Here is a 26,239-nt window from a genome sequence, read left to right on the forward strand (position 1 = left end):
TCAGACTCTTCAGGTTAATATATTCTCATAAAAGTTCTTCGGAAAGCTAAAATACACTTGTTTGAAACTGCACTATTTTTTAAAATATTGATTCCGGGTTTCAAAATTTTAAAAATCATAAGGAATAAATACGTTCTAAGTTTCAGTTGCAGCACAGTTGCACAACGCAATCAGATTAAATGTATTTATTTAATTTTATTCTTCATTTTCTCACTCTTACAGGTGGCTGGCGTATCAGCGACCACGGAGCGATTAACAGCTCCCCCGGTGCCTCCCCAGGGCCACTCGCCCCTCCAACTGCTCGATGAGCCTCACATGTCCATTGCGGCTGCAGCTGAAAATGCAGGGTAAGTTCAGTTTACAAATTTCAATTATTGATTTTATCAATCATTTAGCTTTATGTTACTCGGAATTTAGAATCCCTAACGACATAAAATTCTTTTCCTTCCATCCAAACCAACACGACTGGAAAACTTTCCCTATTAAGCTAATGAGGGAACGCTATCCCTCCAAGGAGCATAACATAGTGCCAATAAAATGTTTCCTCTGTAGCTTCCCCTCATGGGAGTAACAGAAGGAAACCCACCCACGCACCTACCGGTCATTCCCTGAATCGACTAACCGTCCTTTCCACCTCGATTCCATCCATCCATAACTTGTGTGTTATAATTGAAATATTATTGCACTTTATTTTAATCAATTTGGTAGGGCTTTATTCGGTACATGTTCTCTTTTTTTTTGTTGTTCTTGGACAGTGAACGTGCTGTGATTATTAGATTTATGACCAAACGTCTGTCCAGCATAATGACCAGTCGAGATTAGTCGACGTGCTACGACACCCTTGAAATTTGCCTTTTGTTAATTGTACCAATAAATTTGATTTGGAATTTTATGCCAATTCAGTCAATTCAATTTTCTTATGCACAATCTTGTGCAAAAAAATCTATTTTTGCGATATTATAAAAGTTTAATTTAAAGTAAACCCCTACTCCGCAGATGGTAGATATCAATTTCCAAAAACAAAAATCGAGCTCAGAGATAATTTAATTTTAATCATTATTTTTTAAAAAAATGAGTGTTTAGATTTTTATTCGGAATCCAGGAAAAAATGAATGGAATGAAGGCAGGTTAAAACAAAGAAAGAATTGTCTTCCTGTGAGAAAAGCTATCAGAAACAACAAAAAATCGTGAAAAAATTCAATTATCAATGTGAAGTTCAGAAATTATCAAATTCAAGTCTAAGAAAGTTGCTTAAAGAGAAAAACATGTTCTGTATGGGACTGTTATGCAAATACATTTGAAAAAGATCTCGAATATGCTCGCATAACAGTCCCATAATAAACATAAATGATGCTTTCTAGACTCTAGACATTACCAATTGTCCAATATCCAATACTCTACTCTACTCTACTCTACTCTACTCTACTCTACTCTACTCTACTTTTCTTAACTCTACTCTACTCTACTCTACTCTACTCTACTCTACTCTACTCTAATCTAATCTACTTTACTCTACTCTACTTTACTCTACTCTACTTTACTCTACTTTACTCTACTCTACTTTATCTTACTCCACTCTTCTCTACTCTACTCTACTCTATTCCACTCTACTCTACTCTACTCAACTCTAATCTATACATTTAACTTTACTCTACTCTACTCTACTCTACTCTACTATACTCTCTACTTTACTCTACTCTACTCTACTTTACTATACTCTACTCTACTTTACTCTACTCTAATGTACTCTACTTCCCTCTACTCTACTTCCCTTCACTCTACTCTACTCTATATCAGATCCTACAATTTATTATGACAACCTAGAACACATTCCAAACGAAAGATTTTTGTTCATGCTGAAAGTTGTGGTCACAATTTATAAATATATTACAAAAGAGAAAAATCTTATTTTATTGCTTGCTCGTTTTTGCAAATGGGACTGTTTTGAACAAAACAAAAGAATAAAACATAATAAAAATAAATTCAGATAAAATTAAACACAGAAATCCAGAATGTCTACGTGTATTTTACTCGCAATTCTTTTTTTCCTTTTAAAATTAAATTAAATGTAAAAAATGAAGCAGCATTCCAAGCCTTTTACCGAGGGATTCAACAATCAAACTGCACAGAATTTTAAAAGTAGTAAACTGATATGGTCGCAGCAAGCTGAGCAATATGACAAAAGCATGGAAAAGAAAAAAAACTCCAAATATCGGCGATGGCTGTTATTTACCTATGTTTCAAATTTTGAATTTTATCGAATCTTTGATGCAAATTTTTTTCTACTTAATTCACACTATAATCTTGACTGAACACAGATTGATTTGAAACCAGATTTCCAGATAGTAATTATGAATAATGCAAGGAACGCGCTCACCAATTTCTAAGCAGCAAAATCCGCATCAGCTAGCAAAAACTTTCAGAAGGTATCTTCCCACGATTTGACTGAGATCAGATGGAGATCTTACAGAGAAACTTTTTGCCAAACATCCAGTTTTCATCTTCCTTGAATTTTACACATAAAAGTTTTAAACGCTAATGTTTCTGCAGCATGCATTGCACTTTTCCATCCCGTTAGTTAATCCTTTTTTTTTAAATTATTAGATGATTCTTGAACATAACACTTTTATCATATTCAACTTTCGAACAAACAATTTCACTAACTTATCAACTACAATTTAATCGAATTTGTTAATAAGAATTCTGAAACTCCATGGTTTTATTCGAATTTTTGGAAAATATTCGAAGCCGAAAAAAGGCGTGCTGCCGGTTCAGCAAACGCCTACTTGCTCTTGTTTGTTAAGTTTTCGAGTTATGTCCAAAAAAATATGAAAAAATCTTGTCTCCTTTTCTAGTCCGCTCTCAAAAAAGGTAGGGTTCCCAAGTATTTGTACGAAAACGACATGTCTTATTAAAGACGGTCCCTCTTCATTTATGATAGAACAAGTTGTATGTGAGACCCCTCCCCCTTTCCCTTTCCTTTCCTCAATACTTGAAGGTGAGAGGCATTTCTAAGAATCATCCCATTTTTTCGTACCCTCTCATATCAAATTTCGTTCCATAGGTTGAAAAATTCTTAAGCGATACCATAAATTTATATGGAAAACCCCTCCCCCCCCCCCCCCCCGCTCCACTGCAAGTCAGAAGGTTTTATAACAATCTCGTACCCAAATATCTTCCCTTGCGAAAATTTATTCCATTCGCTTGATTGAGTCCAGGACCACCTCCTTCTTCGGATGTACTCATAAGAAGATAAATGGTATCTGAAATAAAATTGTAACCATTTCTTGTGCCCTTTGCCTTTTTCATGTGAAATTCGATTTCATTTTAGGTAAGTTCTCAAGTTATGCAAAAAATTGCATCATCGTTTCAATTGGAGAGGTATAAAATAATCATTTGATCATCTCTCGTTTCACAGGCTCTTCCATATCAAATATCTATTTGCTTGATAAGTTTTCAAGTTATTCCATTCCAAATTATTGTGAAGGATTCCATTTCCTATCTCTCTATATGAAGGAGGGAACCTTTTACGCTCGCAAATACCCTTCCATGCCAAATTAGATTCCACTCGCTCTGATTGTTCTTGAGATATGCAATAAAATCTGTATGGGACTCTAACTGCTCCCGTCTCATCTTCTCAATGGAAGATGGGAGGGGTCTCAAATATTCATAGAAATATTTCTGGTATTCATATACCATCCAATGCCAAATTTGGTTCCATTTGATCGATTTGTTCTTCGGTTATATAAACTTTTATGGAAGCCTCCCTTCACCTCTCCAATTTCCTCATTGGGATAAGGGAGGGTTTTGAAATAATCATTAAAATAACCCTCCCATACCAAATTAGGTTCCATTTGCTTAACCCTTCAAAGCTGTTAGCAAAATTTCCGCTTAGGATAAATTTTACTTGTGATTTGTTGGCGTTCCCTTGGCCGAAAATGTTGACCGATTTTGTTGATATTAGGTTCATTGGGCAGGTTATTTATTCTAGTTTCTCAATATTTCAAAATACAGTCAATTTGTTCTACCAAGTTATCAAAAATTGGTTCCAAATCAAAAAAAGTCCAAAACAAAAATTTTATTTAAAACAATTTATAACTTCTGACTGCTTTGTTTTATTGAAGTGTTTTATTGATTTTTTTTTAAATCGGCGATCTTCCCAATGATATTTAGAAATATATTGGAGTCTAATGAAAGTTTCGACCGCTATCGAATCTTTCGGTAGAAAAAAATCTTAACTTAAAAAAGACATTGAACTTTTACTTGGCTTCACTACATCGCATTTTTTGATTAACCGATTTTCAATACTAAAATTTTATTTTTTTTCTCGTTAATATGTTTATTATTTTCATAGAACATACTTTGAAAGACAAAAATTTCATTTTTTCAGTACATTGGAATGATGGCAAGGCTGTTTGGAATGAACGCTTCGGGTCATATTCATCCGAACAGCTTTGAGAGGTTAATTAGTTTTTGAAATCTGTAAAAAAATTGTTAAAAAGCCTCATCCCCCCTTCCTATCTCCCTTCTGGAAATTGGAAACGGTCTCAATTAGTCATAAAAATGTTGCTCGTACCCAATTACCCTCCATGTCAAATTTGGTACCATTTGCTTGGTCGGTTTTCGAATTACGCAAACATTTGTCATTTGTTCGTAAGGCTCCTTCCCCCTTTATGTGAGGGGGACGGTCTGAAGCTTTACGCAAATCTATTAAGTAGTTTCTTAATCCATAGGGAACAGACAGACAGACAGTAAGACAGACATCCATTTTTATAGATTAAGATATTAATATTATTATAATTTTTCCAAGGTGAAGAAAAAAAATTAAAATATTTTTTTGTGAAAATGGTTGAAAATCAGTTATATAGAGCTTGAAAAAAATTTTATTTAGTGTCTGACTTGGAAGTTATATGTTGCACGTATGAATTTTTGTTTTAATTTGAGATGATGGCCACAAAAAAAATGTTTAAAGTGTGTAATACCCTTATATTTTATCTTTCATCCGCCTTAAGCCCCAGTCACAGTAGAAAAAAGTGTGTGGGAAAAAACTCTACTCGCTCATTTTCCCCATCACTCATTTCTTCTATATTTCTATCCGTCTATAAACTTTTAAAATCTTGAAATGTTCTTACCAAGAACGACATCCCATTGATCAAAAAGGCCGATAAAATAATTTACAAACGTAACGGCGATTAAATTAAGTTTGTGAAAATTTCATATTTTTGAAATTATATTTTCAAACTTTTAACGTTTGACCTAAAATACACTTTTTGATGAAATGTATTAAAAATAGCGCAACATCAACACAGAAAAGCGTGTTTTCTCGAAGGAAGTGGTAATTCGCTTAAAACATTTTGGCTCAAATGACCTTAATTAAAACAAAAAAAAAAACAGAGTGTTTTAGTACTTTATTACTGATCCGCTCTTGAGTCAAAATAAAAAAAAATCTTCCAAGACCCTCAATGAATACTTGAAAACTTCATTTTGCATCATTATCTTTAATGGACGCACCCTGAAAGCCCAGTTGAAAAACTCCCTAATCAGACCTTAAGTGTCAATTTGACACTCCTCGCTCACAACCGCAATATCTCTCTTGTTTCTCAACGGATTTTTACAAAATTCATAGTTTTTGGAAACCTCGTAACTCAAATATGCTACTCAAACATTATTCACCTACAACTCTTCAGTTTTCCGTTATTCAAAATCTGAGAAAATAAAACGAAAAATCATGCTTCGTAAAAAGACCATAAATCAGCTACAGAATGCTCAAAAAATTTTCACTTAGCTTTCAAGTAATCTGAAGTTAGAAGCTATATCTTGCACATGAGAGTATATTATGTTTTCTATTCTTGTAGACAATACTATCAGACGAAATTTCTTATTTAAGTGCAAGGAAATCTGAGGAATTGTAAATTGACAAAAGGTTTGAAATACTGCTACCTTTGAAAATTGATAAAAAAAAACAGCTGTGTTTCGTATTTAGAAAATCTAAAAATGCAAAAATGTGCCAAATTTCATCAACTCTTAAATCCTTTTTTTTTAATTTATCTTGTGGGACTTAAACAATTTCATCGATTGAAAAATACAGTTTTTACACTACTTTGTTTTACATGATCTTAATTTTTGTTCAAGAAATATATCCTAATGTGCAACGTATAGCTTCTAACTTCAACTTTTTTGGACATCAAGTGATATTTTTTTGAGGATTGAACTGTAACGGTAAAAAAATTCGGGTATAGATGAGAGTTAATCAAAAAAATGAATGTTTCTTGCTTAAAAATTCGGCAATATAGAGAAAAATGTTTCACAATCGATAGAAATTTTTTTTTAGACTTAAGCTTAATCATAAAATCTTATAAGTTTTCAGATAATAGCTGATTTGTTTGGTTTAAGGAGTATATTCGAAAAAAATGCAACACTTTGTTTTGTGGATAACTTTTGAATGCATGAAAGGAAATTAGAGAAGAAGAAATTTTCAGCGATGTAACCTGGTAATGTTATGTTTTTGTTTGCAAATTTATGTGATGTTATATCACGTGGTTTTGAGATGTGGTGTTTGAGATATTTGTCGATGAATATTTGGGCATTACTTGAGATGTGGTTTTTGAGATATTTGTCGATGAATATTTGGGCATTACTTTGAACCACATATGTTGTGGTGGACCATTTCGCACATTTCGCAGGAACAAAAAATACTTGTTGTTTCGCGAACAGCTTGCAGAAAAGAGGAATTTTACTTCGTCCTCATTTAAAATTACAGCTTTTCCCGCGAATTTAAAACAATACAAAAAATCAAAATAGATCAAACATCTTGGCAACATTATAGCGGTGGTTGAATTGTTCTGCTTGATAGTATACTTTCTGGCGTTTAAGTAGTATATCAGGGTGACCAATAGTCGTGAGATCGATCAACCTTTTTTTAAATCAAGGCTATTTCTGATAACGTTGGCAGATTTCTGAAGCCTGACTTTCAAAATGACTCAAAATTTTGAATTTGGTTGAAGTTATAACAAACTTAGCCGATAGTCCTCCTTCGGCAAAAGCAACATATTTGACACTTCACCACCGTTTTTGCTTAATACCACAATTCCAGATCCAACTTTAACAGAGAATTAACTTTGTGGGTTCTATTGATGGGCTTTGCAAAGAAAACGGTCGCATTTGGAGGCAGTCTACTTTGTATTTTTAGCCATTCATCGTGTTAATCGTTATGAACGACTGAGTAATTTGCGGTTTCTACAGATAGTTACCCTCCTCAAGTACTAGACATTAAATTTTTTAATTTTTCTCCTTGTTTATCTTTGGGAAATACAGGCAAGACTTGGAAGCCTAAAGAGTTCGTTTTGTTGTCCATTAAAAAAAATTCAAAAATTTTCCCACAACCAGTCCCAATATTTTTCGCCTGGGATTTTTTGGATTTTTCTCGATCCTGCACAACAAAATTTATCAATAAACTACAGTATTGGGCGCTATCTTAAATACCATTTGCCAGATTCTCACCAAATTTTGTACACGTTTACATAACATTACTAAGTAGCTTCACTGAAAATTTAATCAATTTTCATTCATGTATTCAAAAGCTGTCTATGGATCAAACTGTTGTTTTCGAATACACTCATTAAATATTATTAATAGGACACTCCATTTTCATTTTCGATTTGATGTTTTGTCATTTAGAACATCTTCTAGTTCCGTTCTCCAAATTCGGTATCGCGATTGTATGATATGTGAGAGGGCCGATTAGAATTTTTATTTTTTACTTAGTGAATAGTTATTGCAAAACCAATTATGTTATACTGTAGCTGCTCAATTTTGATACATTTTCTGCCTAAGATGTCGCGAAAAACATAAAAATGTTGAAACGAATATCGATGATCGAAACAAATAATATTGGCGTAGAACTCTTAACTAAGTGCTAGTTTTAACGGTCTCCATGTATGAAAAATACTTTTCTAGATCTCTCAACTACTTACGTGTTACACAAAGTATCTTTCAAAATTGTAAAGGTCGCCATGTATGAAAAATAAGTTACAATACACTTGATGCAAGTGCTCTTTGTTTTTGCTGTGTGATTACTGCTCCAAAATAATCCTCAAAATTGAATACCTCTTCACTCTAATATGTGTTGTGAGCCTACTTGGTTGAATAATTAATTCTATTGAATCGAAGCAATCGAAAGATTAGCTTAAATTCAACCACGGTATAAGAAAAGTTCAGATACCGGTATTTCGATAGCAACTTACGATCTTCTTCAGTGAGCGTTTTTGATCAATCGAAAATGCTCACTGAAGAAGATAGTAAGTTGCTACTGCAATACCGGTACCTGAACTTTTCTTATACCGTGGTTGAATAAAAGGGAATCTTTCGATTGCTTTGCTTCAAAATAACTCTTGTTTCAACGTGTCTTCAATCTCAGATTAACAGTATTCAGAAAACATAATTGAAAAGACTTCTAATCAAACGGGCATGATTAGTCATGAATTGCTAAAACTTGAATCTACCGTTAGTTCCAGAAATTGCAATTTTTCTCCAAACAACGGATTGGATGCTGCATGATACGGATGGTAAATATCTACTCAATGTGTCCGTTCTGCAATGCACTTTGACTCGAAGCCGGTGAGGTAGGTTAGTGTTGATGATGACGATGACACCGCTCTTCGGACGAAAATTGCAAGCGCCAGAGTTGCCGTATGTTGTTTGCACTTGTGTATTCGCGCAACCTTCAGCCCGGCTATTGGCGGTGCAATGTTCTGCGTTCAGCGCTAGTGTTTGTTTGCATTTCTCATACCCATACTCATGGTGTCGAACATTTATCTCAATTGTGCAGCAGCGCAGGGAACGAGATGGGATATCCCTCCTCCTACACACACACTCTGGTTATTGAAGATTGCGTGCTGACACTTGTTTTGTTTGTGCGAAAATTTGTTCAATTTCTCGGTGCCGCAAATCTGCGGTGTTTGGATTCAGCGGTGTGGTTTGTTGCTTGATTCAAAAATTGCGTTGAACATATACGTTTGAAATTTTTTTTTGTTAATTTGAAGTGACATTTCTCTAAGATACATCGATGCACTTTTCATTGGCGTAGCCAATGCAATGATTTGTTGCGTAAAAGCTGCTTCAGCTGCCAGTCATCAGACAAAAGGAAGTAAAATGTCACTGGCATTTGCTAACGATAAATGCCAACAAATCAATTTGCTGTGATGATGACCTGCCCCAATACAATTATCGTTTTCTGTTTCGACGATGTTATTAGCAACTTCAAGATACAACTCAGTCGATCTCAGGAAAAAGATTTTCATTTAATAACGATAAAGTTGTAATATTTTTCTGTTTTTGTTTTTGTTAAGTTTTATTCAGTTTCATTTTAATTTAAGCAAACTTTTTCTACAATATTTTCATGTGTCTGTACAACTTTGATAAAAAATCTATTCATTTCAGTGTCAATAGTGTCAGCGTAAATCCCTCCAAAGCAATAAGGGCATGAGCATTGTGGTGTAATTGGCAATAGCGGCCATAATGTTTGCCATTTTAGTTGTTCAATGTCAATCGACATACATATTGTTTCCAACCGTACCTGGACTTTATCCTTTCTGGTCCTAACGGGAGGATGGAAAAGAAGCGGCATCCGGACAAACGTCAAACGTCACGTATTTTCCACGGAACATGACTATTCATTAATGCAAGGGATCTTGTTTGGCGCGCTGCTGATAAGGGATGGAAAATTCGCGACCGCGATTTTTTTTCAAGACAGCCAAGCATCCTTTCGCGCTAGAGCTTTCTACAGGGATGCGGTTCAAGATGTCGGCGTCCTGGCGCTGAGATCATTGACTTTTTGACGTTCGGTGGCCTGAAAGAGAATCTTTTAAAGCCCATGAAACTTCTTATGAGTTTTTAATGGAATCAAAAATGTTCCTTCCCTAAAAATTAGATTTGCCTTATTATGGGACTTCCTGACAATATTTCTCGTCCGGGAAACGTCACTAGTTCCCGCCTAGATGAATTGGCTGCGACAGCATCAAGAAAAATCCACCTCCGGACACGTGTGGCGGATTTGCCTCGGTGATAAATGACGAGCACGCGTTTGCGAACGGTAATTTTCGGGTCGGACTAATTTGCTCAGGAATTTGTTTTCCCGCTCCGAGAGTCACGTACAAGGCATGCGTTTGATCAGGTTCGGAAGCGATTTGTTTGCCAATATTAGTGAATGTGTTAAATATTGTTATTCTTTTTTTTGTTTTTGGAATATGCAAAACCTACTACAGTTTTCACTACAGTAATCATAAACCAGATTTCGAAAAAAGTTTTATCGAGGTCTGCAAAACTGATCTTTCCCAAAATTTTAAGCGCGAAATTTTTTTATCGTTTATGGATAAGGTCGAAAAATCAAACTTTTCCTACAATTTTCAGCTCAGTTTGAATGTTTTGCAAACTCTGACGAAGTCGCTTAAAATCTTATCATAATTTTTTTTATTGACCAAATGATTGTTACAGAAAAAGTTAGATTTTCACGTAGATTATCCTGTTAGTCCTCTTTTTAGAATTATTTTGACTCGTTTTCAACCACATTTTTTAGAAAGTTCCCGTGAAAGGGAATGAGAGGAGAGTGAATGTTATCGAAAATATTAAACCTCTAGAACCCATTTTCCCGCTGAAAAATTTACAGATGCTTAGTTTTTTTTTATTACAAACAACTTTTACTCTTCGAAAAAATATAGATGAGGAATTTTTTTTACAAATTAGCTTGAGCACAGGGGAAAACAAACTTCATCCATTTCTCCCTTAATTTTTTCTTTAATGTTTCTAATTAAACCAGACTCAAAGCTATATTTTGAAAATTGAAAATTGTACTGTACATATTTTTCGAATTGATGGTCGTTGTTTCTCAACCTCACTGCTTATTAGTTTTTTAGATCGAAAAACACGTAGATCAAGGATTTCTGAGGCTTCCAAATGGTTAGTTTTTCGAAAATTAAGTCCAATTTCAGTTTTCTAATGTTTTAAAAAGCTTCTATTAACAGGGTTGCTAGCGAACCGGGAAAACCGGGAAAAACTTTGGAATTTCATCATGTTACCGGGAAACCGGGAAAAAAACCGGAAATTTCGGCACCTCACCGGGAAAATTGACATGTTTGAAATTTTTTCACGGAGTTTCAAAAATATTTTTTAAATTATTTCAAAATTTGGGAGTATTTTTTTAAGAGTCTCGATATTGATTTATCTCATAAACGCTTATTTTCGTTCATTAGTAAACAATCGAAGTTTGAATCGCTTTTTTAACAAATTGATTTAATATGTTCATTGACACGTGCGGCGAGATGAAACGCTAGGTAGAAGAATTTGTAAAGGCATGAAGAATAGGCGGATAGGCAAGCATCAGATGAGCTTCGTAGGATAAAGTTTGGATAGGTGTTGAAACTGTAAGTCTAGGGCATTTTTTTTTATTGGAAAGCATGAAAGTGTGGTGGTACGCCTTTGCCGTACAACAGACTACTCTGTATAGGAAGCGTGATCGACTTTTGATCAACACATTCCTAAACACAGCAGGCCAGTTGGACTGTGTACTGTCAATACACAGTCAGGCAAAAACGTAGCACCACACCGACTTACATGTGCTTTCTTAGATGCGCACCCGATTCTAGCGATGATTGCAATTTTTGGGTTTCGCTTAGAGTAGTTGCTACTTGTTGATTTTTCACATTTTATCTACTCGGCGTCCCAAATTATTCAGTGTTCGATATACATATTTCATAACATTATTTTATGCAATAGGCAAATAATTTGGCAGCGTGAGACGTTTTTGAGCAGAGTTTTACCTCTTTTTCACCAGAAAAAGATATTTCTAATTTTTTTTTGTTTCGATTATAGTCGTTTTACCATCTTTATGGCATTCGCGACTTTATCAGCGTTACAGTTGGCGGATCGTTATTGAGAAACTATCCGGTACAACTGTGTTCGATGTTTACTCTTGGGCTCGAACTCGCGGACATCGGCTCAGGAGACAACAGACTTGCCAACTGAGCTATATCACAAGCCCTGTGATATTTCCAATGTTGTTGTTGTTGTGTATTTCTTTTGAATTGGCCTGAGGAACGAAGTGTTAAGTTTTTAATACATTCTACGTTAAGCTGTTGCTTAAAGTTTCCGAAATCTAAGGTCTTAACCCTGATAAAAATTAATATCCTACACTCAAACAATTAAAGCTCAGCCCTGTCTTATACACTATTTCTCGCGTGAGCTTTCATTACGTCGTATGACAAAAATGTAAACAAAGAGTTTTATTACGAAAAAATACAAAACCTGACAAAAAAATAGTCGCAACTTCTTTCCATTTAGAATATTTGTAGCCAACATATTCTAAATGTAAAAAAAGTTTTGAAATGTAAAAAAAGTTTTCCAAATTTTAAAGTTGTTTTGATAACATTTCCAGCAGTTTTTGTGAATTCTTAAGATGTTTCACACGACGTAATGAAAGCTCAGGCGAGATTTCTATATTTTCACGAACCTTTAGTTCAAATGACTATTACTAAAGTTATTCATTGTTTTGCTTAAAAAAAAAAACATTTTTTTCAAAAACATGTCTTCGAATTTGTATAAAAATTTGTACAAAAAAATATAGCTGCATTTAGAAAATAATGATTTTATAGTATGTTTCGATGTATTGTTATCACATTTCTATACAAATTATACCTTTTTTCTAGAACTTTATAAAAAGTCTTGAAAAATTATATTCGCTGTAAGTACTACATTATAGTTTCAAGATCAATTAATCGGACATATTTTTGCAAAATTGATGAAATTGCGGAGCAAGACAACGAATAGATGCCCCGTTCGTTAGATTTGTTAAAAAAAATCATGAAAACCTATCAATTGATACGAAAAGGCTACGTGTTAGAAGACGCCGAAGTGTTTGTCATGATTTCTAACCGGTTTACCAGTTTTGGGATACATTTATTAGAAATTTGAAGCCCTGTATATTGATTTTTTTTATTCGCCATGATTTTATATAAAAACGAGTATAATAAATATCGAGAAAATCATCATTTATAACCGGGAAAAAACCTGGGAAAAACCGGGAAAAACTTTGGAATTCCAAAACGAAAAATCACACTGTAGATTTTGACATCTGCTTGTCAAACAGTTTTGGTTAGTAAAGATTGTTAGATTTACATATTTTTAAAACATTCTGTGCTTAAAAACAAGGAACAAATTAATGGCAATGGTTTTATGCCTATTTTAGTATACCCCGTTAAAAGACAGGGTTGTGCACTAGAGGGTTGAATGTGTGCACTTATTCTTCAAATTTCATTTTCAAAGTGGAGCAAAATCGCACGATTATAACAGTTGATCCGCGATTTTAAAAATTCAATGATTTCGAATCATTATTGCAACTCATGGCCATCAACAGGTTAACAAAAGAAAACGTTTTTTACTGGGGGATGTTACTGTTGTGGTGAGTATTATACTTTCTAAAAGCAATTACAAAAATGTCAATAGTAATGCAATATGGTTTTTTGTTGTTGTTTTAGTGAAAACGGTTGTGAAATGCCTAAGCGATAGAAATTTGTGCAAAAACAAAAGTTTAAAAAAAATCTCAAAATATCAGAAAACAATTTGTCTCCCTTTTAGTTTTCAATGTAACCTATAAGATAAGCTTGCCAGATTGCACAATTTAATCCGGGTTTGCCCGAATATTCAATATAAAAATTAAGAACAGTATTGCCCGGCCCGATTGCTCGAATTTCATTGAAATATGCCTAGATTTTGCGCGGATTCATTAACTTTTTTGGCAACCAAACAAAACAAATTTTGTTGTTAAATTTTTAAATTTATGCTTCTGAAACAAAATTTTTTGATCAAGTTTTATAAAGTTAATCATGAAAGGTTTTTGCTAGGCTTGAATACGATTTTAAATCAGTCGATAGATTTGGATATTAAAAATTATTTTTCCTTGATTTTTTTGTTTCTGAGTTTTGATAAAATTTGCCCAGATATTGCCCCCATTTTTGATCGTCCATTTTTATATCAAATGCCCGGATTTTGCCAGGTTTTTACATAAAATTGCACGGATTTGTCCAGCTCGGATACGTGCTGGAGAAATTCTGGTTACCTTACTATAAAATGAAGAAGAAATTTCATCCGAATTGTTGTGAAGGTCGATTTTACCAAAAAAATGTTGGTTTAAACATCAACATAACCAAGAGGCGTAGAGACTGGCAATTGATAGCCTCTATTTATACAATTGGTTTCGAAAATTCAAAATATAACAATACTGTTAGGTTAGGTTTATGCGATCGATCGTTTTTTATGTTTAATGTTTTATTTTTTGCTATTTTTTGGTCTTCGATTTTAAGCAAACATCTTTCTTTTTGAAATGCCCGTTGTTTCGACCATTTCGGTACTCTTGAGGAAGATCACCAAAAATGTTGAAACGCCGGGCATTTCAAAAAGAAAGTTGTTTGCTTGAAATCCACGACCGAAAATTAGCCAAAAATAAAACATTAAATATAAAAATACGCTTATCCGCTTATAGCTATTCAGTTCGTTCACAATTGATAGGTGGATAAATTTTCTCACTAAGTTTCAAGTGAGCTATCCGGGCCCGTGCGAAAGACTCGTCTAAGGGGGAGCTTATTTTGAAATTCAAATATCAATAGACATGATAACAATACCAAAAACGCATAATAAATAAGAAAATTAATTTCTAAAACCGTTTTCCTACGTGTTACCATCACACAAAAAAAAAACTTTTCTGCTACGTTTGAATATTATTTCGAAGCTAAGTTTCAAATCAATGATTTTTCTGCGGGTTGTCATAAATAATTTATTCAAAAATATGTTCCTTATTCTGATTTAGAAATTTGCCTGAAAATAAATTTCTGACAATCTAGTTTATGAATTTTTAATCATCAGGCCTATTGACAAGAAGAATCAATGATGATAGTTCTTTTTCAATAGCACTTGAACAGTGCAAGAGTTCAACCAAAAAGAACTTAGCGATAATAAGGCCTGGTTAAAACTAGCTCATTTTCCTCAAACTGGTTCCTATAACATCAACGAACTTGCAAAACGGCTAAATTATTCATATTAAGTTTTTAACATTACATATCAATTAAATTGGTGTCAATCAATCAAATAAAACAATTGTTTATAGCGACCTTTGATATTATTTTCATTTTGCCCTATCTCTTGATAATTCAAAACAGCCGTTTTGTAGATTCCTTAATGCTTTTCTAAACTCGGCCTCATTATTTTGATATATGTACTTGTTTGAAAAAAAAAAACAGATATAGCGCAATTTTAAATATGTAAAATAAATTATTCATTTTGTTGAAATTTCCAAGTTCTTGAGTTTTACAATTACCGTAGTTTGTTTCATGCTTTTTAATGCTTAAGTAAAAATCTTCTTTAGATAACTTAATCTCTTTTAGACATATTTGAACTTGAAACAAACATTTGTTTTTCTTTTGACGGTAAAATATTGAATCGTGATAATTTTCAAAAAATGTTATGAAATTATTAATCAAATTTTAAAGTATTATTCATGAATAATATTGTAGGTTAACATTTGTTGAACCTTATTCTGTTAAATCATCACGGTTTGTTGTACAAAATAGATCGTGAATAGTAAAACAACGTTATTCGATTTTGAAGTTGTTACGATGATATAATATAAAAATTAAATATGTTGATATAAAGTGTCGAGTCAATACTGAGTATCGGATTCCTTTCTCTGTTTATTTTCCCGCTTCGAGGTGTCAATGCTTTATATATTATTTACTAGCTGACCCGGTGTGCTTTGCTACACCTTCCAAAAATAAATGTAATTTGTAAAAATTTATTCAAATTTCGATTTTTGAAAGCATGTTTTTAAATCAAACCTCATCATAGTTCAGAATCAACAACTTTGAAATCAGAGCTGCAGCTGGAGTTCCGAATTGCATTTCAAAGATGGTATATATTATCTACTTAAACTTGATCTCTTAACTTGTTTTTCAAGATATGAAATTTGTACTCTGTTTTTAAAGCTCCATAATGACTTAAAAAATGTCAAAGTTTATGAATTTTCCACCTTTTTTCCCAAAGTGGGAAGTTACAAACTTCTTTAAAAATATTTGTCACGTCTATTTCTGAGTTATGCCAAATATCCATACGCAAAAAAAAATGGTTTCTTCTTTGATAAGCTGTTTATCTTTAACTTACATGGGAGCTCCCCCATCTTTTCAAATTTTGTCCCCCACTGCTTGAAGAAGGTAGGCTGATTTACCCGGCTCGAGTTTACATAAATTTCTAATTGAAAGAAAAATATTCGCATATTGGAATTTATTGCATATTGTACTTTATGGAGATCGAATTTTGAAAACCGATCAATAGCGTGAATCGGGACAGTTTTTTGAGTATATTCCTAATATTCTGTATTATGAGCACTTCCAGCTCCTGATTAGCTACAATTACAATTTAGATGGTGTATTTTTTGGAGTTGAAAAAATAAGCTATAGAAATTTGAAAAAAAAACGATGAAAAAGATTTTTAATAACCATTTTCAAACAGCTTTTTTCATCATCCTCGCCTTTCGGATCAGTTTGAATATCTATCCTTTTGCGCAAAAATTATGTTAAAAAAATGTTTCGTTATATGCCAAACTCGTGGACATGAGACATTATAGCTTGACGTTTTCCCGAACAGCACTTATTATAGTATGAATCGATTTCAAACAGTGCAAATTTCTTTGGGGCAAGTGTAGATGCAAAGCTTATTATCAGATGCGGCAGAGTAATGGCTTTAAAATGGATTTAATACCAATTTCTGATTGTTTGTTTTATCAAGTTTCATTGATATATCTGCAGTATTCCTGCCGTATAAATTTATGTTTGTTACTTCACTTTTAACGAATGCTGTTCAAAGCAAATGACCTTCATTGCAAAGACATTTGAAAATTTTTAATATCCGCTTCCGTTTCAATATTTGGAATACCCCTTCTGGTCTTTCCAACATATTGAATCTTTCTGAAGATGAATTTCTTAAAAGTTTGACGTTTGCTCTTACCCCACCGTGTAAGTTGACAGGAGGGAATATTGCTTTGAACATTTTAAGGGTATACTAAAAATTTCTCATAAAAACTTTGCTTCCAGTTGTATATCAGTTCTTAAGTCTCACTTTTCAAAAAAGAAGCGGATCCAAAGTCTCTTTTATGTAGCCATGTAACACAGAACACTTTTCATGTTAAGTACGTACTTGAATTGGTATGTAAGTAAAAAGTACGGTGTTTTTTTCAGAATTATCTAGCTATATATATAAAAATGAATGTTTGTCTGTCTGTCTGTTCCCTATAGACTCGAAAACTACTGAACCGATCATCGTCAAAATTGGCATCTGAGGGTTTTTGAGGCCGGGGATGGTTTCTGTAATAGTCAAAACTCCATCCGACTTAAGGGAGGGGGGGCTTCCATACAAAGTTTGTAGTTTTTTGGAACAAATAAAAGTCATGACATCCATTTTCTCGAGATTTTTTCTTTATTTGGGCGGTTTGTTTTTCGTCTCCAAGGTCGAGGCGTCGAGCCAACGTCGCAAAAGGATAGTAACCCAGGCATAGCATACTGATCAGTGGGAATATTTTGGCGCGTATTTCTCAACCAAGCATATTTTCTATGCAAGGGGTGGCGATATGAAGCCTTGATGTGTTTTTTTTTCTACTTGATTCCTAGCTCATTTGTACAGCACATGGTTATAAATGACGCCTAGATGAGACCCAGATTGACATTTTGTCTATCGAATAAAACATATACATTTTTTTGGCCAAAATCTGAATTTGAAAAGTCATGGCATCCATTTTTAGAGATTGTCTTTTATTTGAGGGGTTTGTTTTTCGTCTCTATGGTCAAGCAAACGTCGTCGCAAGTCTAAAGCATACTGTTTATTGATCGCTGGAAAATTTAACAATCAGGCGCCTGTTTCTCAACCAAGTACCTACATATGTTTCTTATGCACGTGGGGGCGATATGCCAGCGATATGCAACCTAGATGTGTTTTTTTCTTGCTTAATTGCACGTGGAATTTAATGACGCCTAGATGTGACACGGATTGGTATTTTATCAATCGAATCATAACCAATTGAAAGTTTCGCAAAAATACTTTCATATTTAGTTCGTGTTAATGTAGGTAGCATTCGACTTTTCATTCAAGGAACATTAGAACATGTTCAAACGTTCAACTTTTTCTGTAAAAAAAATGAAAATTATGTTTTCTTCTAGAAATTGTTACTTCGGGCCGAAAACACAACTGAAACGAGTTTAAAAATGAAACTGGGAGCTTTTATTTTTAAATAATTCTGAACAAACCATCGTACTTTTTTTATTACATACCAATTCAAGTACGTACTTAACATGAAATGTGATTTTGTGTTACATGGCTGCATAAAAGAGACTTTTGATTCGCTTCGTTTTTGAAAAGCGAGACTTTAGAACTGATGTTTAACTGGACGCAAAGTTTTTATGAGAAATTTTTAGTATACCCTTAAAGTGTTAAAAACAATATTCCCTCCTGTCAACTTACACGGTGGGGCATGGGCAAACGTTGAACTTTGAAGAAATTCATCTTCAAAATGATTCAATATGTTGGGAAGACCAGAAGGAGTATTCTGAATGTTGACACTGAAGCTGATATTGAAAATTCTGTAATGTCTTTGTAAATGACCTTTGTCATTCCCTTTGAACGGCATTCGTTAAAAGTGGAGTAAAACATAAATTAATACTGCAGGAATACTGCAGATATATCTGTGAAACTTGATAGAACAAAAAACAGGAATACGAATACAAAGCCATTACTCTGACGCATCTGTAAGTAAGCTTTGCATTGACACTTGCCCCAATATACGGGAGGACAAATGTAAACTTAGGAATTTGATTTTTTCAACATTTTTAAATATTTGACTTTAAAAAAGAAAATAAAAAAAACGCTGAGAACTTATTTAGTGATGAAACTGATATTTTTTTAATTATTTATATTTTTTGCCGTAGTAAATTTATTAAAAAAAAAAACAGAAATTCGCACTGTATTTGAAACATAACAAATTTAATATATTTTTTATTACCATGATAAGTGTTGTTTGGGAAAACTTCAAGCTATAATGTCTCAAGTCCACGAGTTTGGAATATGGCGAAACATTTTTTTAACATAATTTTGGCGCAAAAACGATAGATATTCAAACTGCTTCGTAGGCGAGGATGGTGAAAAAGCTGTTTGAAAATGGTTATCAAAAATCCTTTTCATCGTTTTTTTTTTCAAATTTCTATAGCTTATTTTTTCAACTCCAAAAAATACCCCATCTAAAGCTTATCAGGAGCTGGAAGTGCTCATAATACAGAATATTATGAGTATACTCAAAAAACTGTCTCGATTCACGCTATTCATCGGTTTTAAAAATTCTATCTCCATAAAGTACAATTTGCAATAAATTCCAATATTCGAATCTTTTTCTTTCAATTTTTAATTTATGTAAACTCGAGCCGGTTAAATTTTCCTACCTTCTTCAAGCAGTGGGGGACAAAATTGGAAAAGATGGGGGAGCTCCCATGTAAATTTAAGATAAAGAGCTTTTCAAAGAAGGGACCATATTTAAAAACGTTTTTTTGGGTACAGAGTACAAATTTCAGTTCTTGAAAAATGAGTTTAGAGATCAAGTTTCAGTAAATAATATATACCATCTTTGATTTGCAATTCAGAACTGCAGCTGCAGCTCTCATTTCAAAGTTGTTGGTTCTGAAGTATGATGAGGTTTGATTTAAAAAAATGCTCTCTAAAATGTAAATTTGAATAATTTTGTATAAATTACATTTATTTCCGGAAGGTGTAGCAAAGCACAACGGGTCAGCTAGTTTAAAATAAAAAGCTTCCATTTTCATTTCTAGATTCGTTTCAGTTGTATATTTGGGCCGAAGTAACAATTTCTAGAAGAAAACATAATTTTTTATTTGTTTGTAACAGAGAAAAGTTGAACGTTTGAACATGCTTTATGCTCTAGTGTACCTTGGAAGAAAATTCTTTCGGAAAATGAATTCCCTCACTTTTGGTCAATAAAAATCAGTTTATTCCACTGATACCTTTCACTTATGCACACGTCAGTCCTATCTTATCTAATTTAAAGAAAAGGCTCTTGATCAGTTCATGTGTCCGATCTACCGCTGTAGAAAACATCTTATTCATATTTCTGTTATCAATACGATTAAAAAATAACCTTGTAGGCGAAATGGGTTAAAAAATTGTAAGTAAATTCTATATTTTTTGTATTTTTTTTTCAATTGTCCGCAAAGTGTTATACCATTATATCATTAGCATCAGAACTAAATTTATATTTTTTAGACAACAAATGCTACCTACATTAACACGAACTAAATATGGGATTATTTTTGCAAATCTTTCAATTGGTTTTGATTCGATTGATAAAATACCAATCCGTGTAACATATAGACGTCATTTATTTCCATGTGCCGTGTACAATTAAGCAAGAAAAATCCCATCTAGGTTGCATATCGCCCCCACGTGCATAAGAAATATAGGTACTTGGTTGAGAAATTGAATTTTCCAGCGATCAATGAACAGTATGTTTTGGTTACTATCCACTTGCGACGACGTTTGCTCGACCAGAGAGACGAAAAACAAACCTCCGAAGAAAAGAAAATCTCTATAAATGGATGCCATGACTTTTAATTTCAAATTTTGGCAAAAAAAAATGTAAATGTTTTTATTCGATCGGCAAAATGTCAATCTGGGTCACATCTAGGCGTCATTCATAACCATGTGCTGTACCAATGAGCCAGGAATCAAGTAGAAAAAAAATCACATCAAGGTTTCATATCGCCACGCCTTGCATTGAAAATATGCTTGGTTGAGAAATACGCGCCAAAATATTCCTACTGATCAGTATGCTATGCCATGGTTACTATCCTCTCGCGACGTTGGCTCACGACGCCTCGACCATAGAGACGAAAAACAAACCGCCCAAAGGAAAAAAAAATCTCAAGAAAATGGATGTCATGACTTTAATTTGGTTCGAAAAACTACAAATTTTGTATGGAAGCCTCTCCTTCCTTAAGTCGGATGGAGTTTTGACTATTACAGAAACCATCCCCGGCCTCAAAAACCCTCAGATGCCAGTTTTGACGATGATCGGTTCAGTAGTTTCCGAGTCTATAGGGAACAGACAGACAGACAAACATTCATTTTTATATATATAGATTTAAAATTTGTACTGTTTTGCAATAACAACTGGTTGGCTTCATATTATTGTAGTAAACAAGCGAAACTTTAAGAAAGGTGCTGTGAGTTGATTGTAAAAAAACCGCAATTTTGATTTATGAATTAATCTTCCGTAAGTATTTTTAAAGTTAACTTATTGTGTTCTTATTCTTTATATTTTCCTTTCGTTTTACATCCTTATGTAAAAAATTACTTTCCCCTAAATTTTTTTGGAATTAATAACGATGCTTGAATATGAGAACACTTAGCGTATCAAATTGGATTGACTTCGAAATGTCGTTTAAAAATTTAGAAACATTAGAATCTACCCCGCCTTATTCTGTAAATCAGAATAAATCCATAATAATTTAGACAAATAATCAAATTCGAAAAAAAACTATGTTTGGTTCGAACGACGCAATTTGATCATACGAACTTATATCTTGCTGCTTGAAATAAACGCCTAAATATATGCTTAATTTCGAACATGTAAAAGCTTCGCAAGCATTTTTCGGTTTCATACTTGCATGCAAGGTTTTATAACATCCAGTTATTTTTCATGCTATAATCGAAAGTGAAATATTTCATTACATGAAATATTTCGCATTCTGTTATGACGCTGTCAAAAGTCCACCTTCAAATTTTAAAAATGTTTTTTTCTAAATTTAATTTAAGAAAAATCTAAACAAACAAGTTAAAAAGGAAACGATTTAACTTATCTTAACATCCGGTGTCCTCAGCGCATTGCTCCACTTCTGGAAAACCATCTATAGTCTCGTTCGCGTAGCATCTGCTCTTTTTAGTCCTCGCTCACCTATTTCGAGCAAAAACACACCAAATACAAATTTTTCGTCGAAACTCCACATTTTTACTATAAACAACCCTTAAACACAGCACTTGAAAATAACAGCCACAATTTACAACCCGTTTTACAGCAAAAAATTAGAAAAAAATGTTCATCAAACACAATTTAGGAACTTCACACAAAACCTTTACTGAAAGGGTTTCCCATGTTGTTTGAATGAATTCATTTAATATAAAAAAAAACTGTTCCATAAGCGCCAGTGATTAAAGTTAGATATAAAATCATATCCAAATTCTTCCAATAATCGAAATAAAATGCTTAACAGTTCATTATTGAAGTTCACAATAATGAATTTGTGTGTGTAAAAATACTATTTTTTCAATTAATCATTGAAAGCTAATACTGACTTAATTAAATTTCTAGAATATTCAACAATAACCTGATACACTTTAAAATAGCAATTTCCCAGTTGTGTAGTAAATTTTGCAAGTATTAATCAAATATCAATTAAGTTAGTGTGAGTATTATATAATATAAGCCTTAAAAGTTGCTACATCGAATAATTTTTCTAACTTTTCAAAAATTATTTTAAAATAATAATCGATTCAAACAAGAAGACTAAACATAAGTGAAACATTCATAAATTACCAAGCAAAGGGTTTTTGTTAAAAATTAAAAGTTTTGAATATTTTGTCGCCGTTAAATGATATATTTAATCCTGGAAAGGACAAAAGGAACAAACAATATTTTTCAACATAATTTTGCAACATTTCGGCCATGCTTCTAAAAATTGCATGCTCGCGGTTAGCAAAAAAAATGAGAATTCTCGTATTTCATTTTCAATGTGTTAAGAAAAAAAAAATATCTGAAGGGAACAGTACTTTTGGTGCCTATGTTTAAATGATAGATTTGGAAAATTTTGGATTCCTGAACTCGAACCTTTTGAAAGGTTTTGTCTAGAACCTCTAGTTCAGGTAAATCGGGATGAATAAAATCCCTGAGAAAAAAGGAAACTCTAGTTTGGGCGATTTGGCGTTAATAATGAACCAACAAACCTACATGAAAGACAATCAATAATTTCTTTGTCCTCCATTCATTAAAACAATAACAGTCTTACTTGGAGGCACAACGATCTAAAAAAGGTAAATTACACATTTTTTTTGGAATTTTTAAAGATATCGTTACAAATATATCTGAAATTATTAAAGGAAGTTGACAAATGAAGGTTTTATTCCATCTGAATAATTTGTTGAAAACTGCGAAACGATTTGATTTTAAGCTTTTCAAAACATCTCAAAATCCATTGGGTTTAAAACTTCAGAATGGGGAAAAATAATTTTAAAAAATTCGGGAAAGCTTATCATTGGATTTCATCTTTTTCATTCAAATTAGTGTAATTTTTCACAGTTTTGTAAAAGAAAGTGAAATTTTTTTAAATGATGTCCAACCTTTTTTCAATAGTTATTTTGAAAACTGAAACAGATTATTCAGGGCTCCTTAATAAATCTAAATTTGCTTTTAAATTTATTTTACCTCGGAAAAATGTTAATTTTGTGGCCTTGTGTAATTTTTTCGAAAATCTTTTGAATGTGGTGTTCAGCATTTTGAAGAATAAGAAAAACAAAATGAATTTATGACTGAAATTGGTTACAAAATCTGAACTTGTTTAGTTACACTTAAAACCCATTCGAAGGCTGAGTTAGGGTTTTTGAGTGTCAAAAATTCAGTTTCAATACAAAAGGTTTGTGTAATTGGAGCTATTGGATACGGTTTCCACTTACTAAAGAACGCTAAATCTTTCTAGTTTTGAATTGACCATGGAAGAAAAAGATTATCGTTTCGTCATCATCCGTTTATAGCTTTTTGTATATTTAAATATTTAAAAGATTGATTCCTGAAAAAAATATGGATCTCAATTTGTTCCGGAATCATAGAAACAAGTTTAGATTTTTAATCGGATCGTCTTTACCCATGAATAGGTATATGCCCCATCTTGAAGTCTATTGGAGCATTGATGTTTGGAAAGATGAAAAATTACATTTAACGGAATACCTACTTAAGAAAAAAATCTGTATTGAATAAAAGAAAAGATTGAAAATTTAATTTACGGGATTATTTGTTTTGAATTGGTTCAAAACGTCTTTCTTCTGTTTTTTTCACTACTGATTTAACAAATTAAATCCAATCATCTACTCGTGGAGCTGGATTGGTCAGAAATATTGCAAAAATAATCAGAAATCCATTCCAAAAGAGGTCCTCAAATCATTGGAACAGTTTGAACTGTTTTCAAAATTTGTTTTCTGCTTTTTTCTGGTTTTTTATTCGCTAACCATTAAAGTCCATTCCACGAATTCAATACCGATCGCTTATTTTAATTGATGTTTAAGATAACCGAAGAACTTATGAACAGGGTAAACAAGAGAATGTCGCTCACCTTAAGCTTACCTGTAGCTTACGCATGGAAAGAAATTCAGTAAACATATGTGATTCTAATGTATTCTGACGTATGGCATGAGTGGGACATAATACACTTGAAATAAAAAAAAAAAAAACAAATTGACCTGATCGAACTCCCAAAAATTTGAATTAAGAAGGCACTTACAAATCCGATGTATCGAATTTGATTCAATTTATCGAATTGAATAAAAATGAAATAAAATAATAGTTGTAATTGGCAACACTGAATATAAATAGAATAAAATAAATTTCTATGGCAACGTTTGATATTTTGGCAACACTAGGCAAAACAAAAAAACAGAGTTAGTCATTGATCTATTTTTGTAAACGATAGACGTATCTGAGAGAATCTCTGAATTGAGATTCATAAGAATCGTAAAGTCACGGCAAAGGCGTGGTTTGTGGAATAAGGACAAAGAGTGCAGATTGTCAAGACTACTGCTAAGAAAAAATTGTTTCTGATTCGGCCTCCGCTAGAAAGAAGGATTGGTACAGCGAGCGTAGATTTTAAAGGCCACTACTAAGAAAAAAAATTGTTTTGATTTGGTCCCTGAAAAAAAAATCGGATTGACTAGGAAGCGCAAATATCTAAGGCTGATAGATTTTCCGGTGAAAAAGACGGAATTGGCTTAGGAAGCGCTGATTTTGAAGGCTGCTGTTGGTGATTGTTTGTTTTGATTTGGCCTTCCAGTGGAAAAAGACAGATTGGCTTAGGAAGCGCAGATTTAAGGCCAGCTTCTGCAGGTTCTGCAGATAATTCTGTCAGTAAAAGTTTATATTGAGAATAGAGGTGATAAGGAATGTGGAGATGAAGGATATGCATTTTCATTTTTATCAAGATCGATCGTAATAATTAGAGTTGATAGGAAACAACTTGTTGAATATATGTTATATTGAGTTTTAAACTTCGACAATTTTTTTTTTCAAATTTAACAAAACTTTCGCTGAATTTTACAGAACGAGCACTGCTTGTTTGCTTTGCTTATTTGGGAGTATGAAAAGTGATCACTTAATTAAGTTTAATGTATTCATAGTATTCACATTTTATAATTTGATGAATGCTAACCGAAGCTAAACCATACTTTTTCAAAAATTGTTCATTTAAATTTTATTCTTTAAATCCAATAAAAGCTTCCTGAGGTGAACCCCTAATTTAATTAAGCTGGCAACAAAACCCACCAAAAAGTCAGCAGCCATCAAGTGCATAAATCATCCGCTGTTTTTTTCTCCTCTTTCCATTTTTCCCAGCGACGAACCCAACTAACTAAAGCAGCAGCAGCACCAGTCAAGTCCTAGGGCCTAGCTAGACATCTAAATCAATAGCCCCGAGAATAGCCGAGCCGAGAGTGCCTGATGTCTGGCTTTTGGCACTTAGATCGTTTTTTTCTGGTTCACAATATAATTTTTCGGAATGACATTAGTGTTCATTGTTCACTTGAAGTTTTTCTGTACAAATGGGGGCTGCCTGGGCCAGTTCAGTTCAGGTTGTTGTGAAGGGAGTCCCCTGCTGTATAGTTCTTATCTTGATCTACCATAGACTGCCTGCCTGATCTGTAGATTCGGCGTTTCATAGTTGGCAATGGAGCTCATGGTATGATTGGAACTATACGACAACATTACGCCCAACGCCTGGAATCGTTTTTGGGGGATGAGATTAGAAAGGGGAAGTGCCTGTCTATGGAACTTTATTTTTTTGTATTCCTACTCGTTTGGATTCCCTACTTCTAAATACACGCGCTTCGGTTC

General features: G+C 33.2%; 1 protein-coding gene across 10 annotated transcripts in view; it reads left to right on the top strand.

Annotated features, from left to right (window-relative positions):
• Nucleotides 1-26,239, top strand: part of LOC129749889 (neurogenic protein mastermind) — a 467,345-nt gene that overhangs the window by 152,029 nt on the left and 289,077 nt on the right. For all 10 annotated transcript variants that reach the window (XM_055745005.1, XM_055744999.1, XM_055745006.1 and 7 more), the window contains exon 3: nucleotides 223-347. In XM_055745005.1, the coding sequence (XP_055600980.1) occupies nucleotides 316-347 (32 nt within the window). In that variant the 5' untranslated portion in view covers nucleotides 223-315. The remainder of the gene's footprint in view (nucleotides 1-222; nucleotides 348-26,239) is intronic.

This window comes from Uranotaenia lowii, chromosome 2 (genome assembly GCF_029784155.1).
Source record: "Uranotaenia lowii strain MFRU-FL chromosome 2, ASM2978415v1, whole genome shotgun sequence".
NCBI lineage: Eukaryota > Metazoa > Arthropoda > Insecta > Diptera > Culicidae > Uranotaenia > Uranotaenia lowii.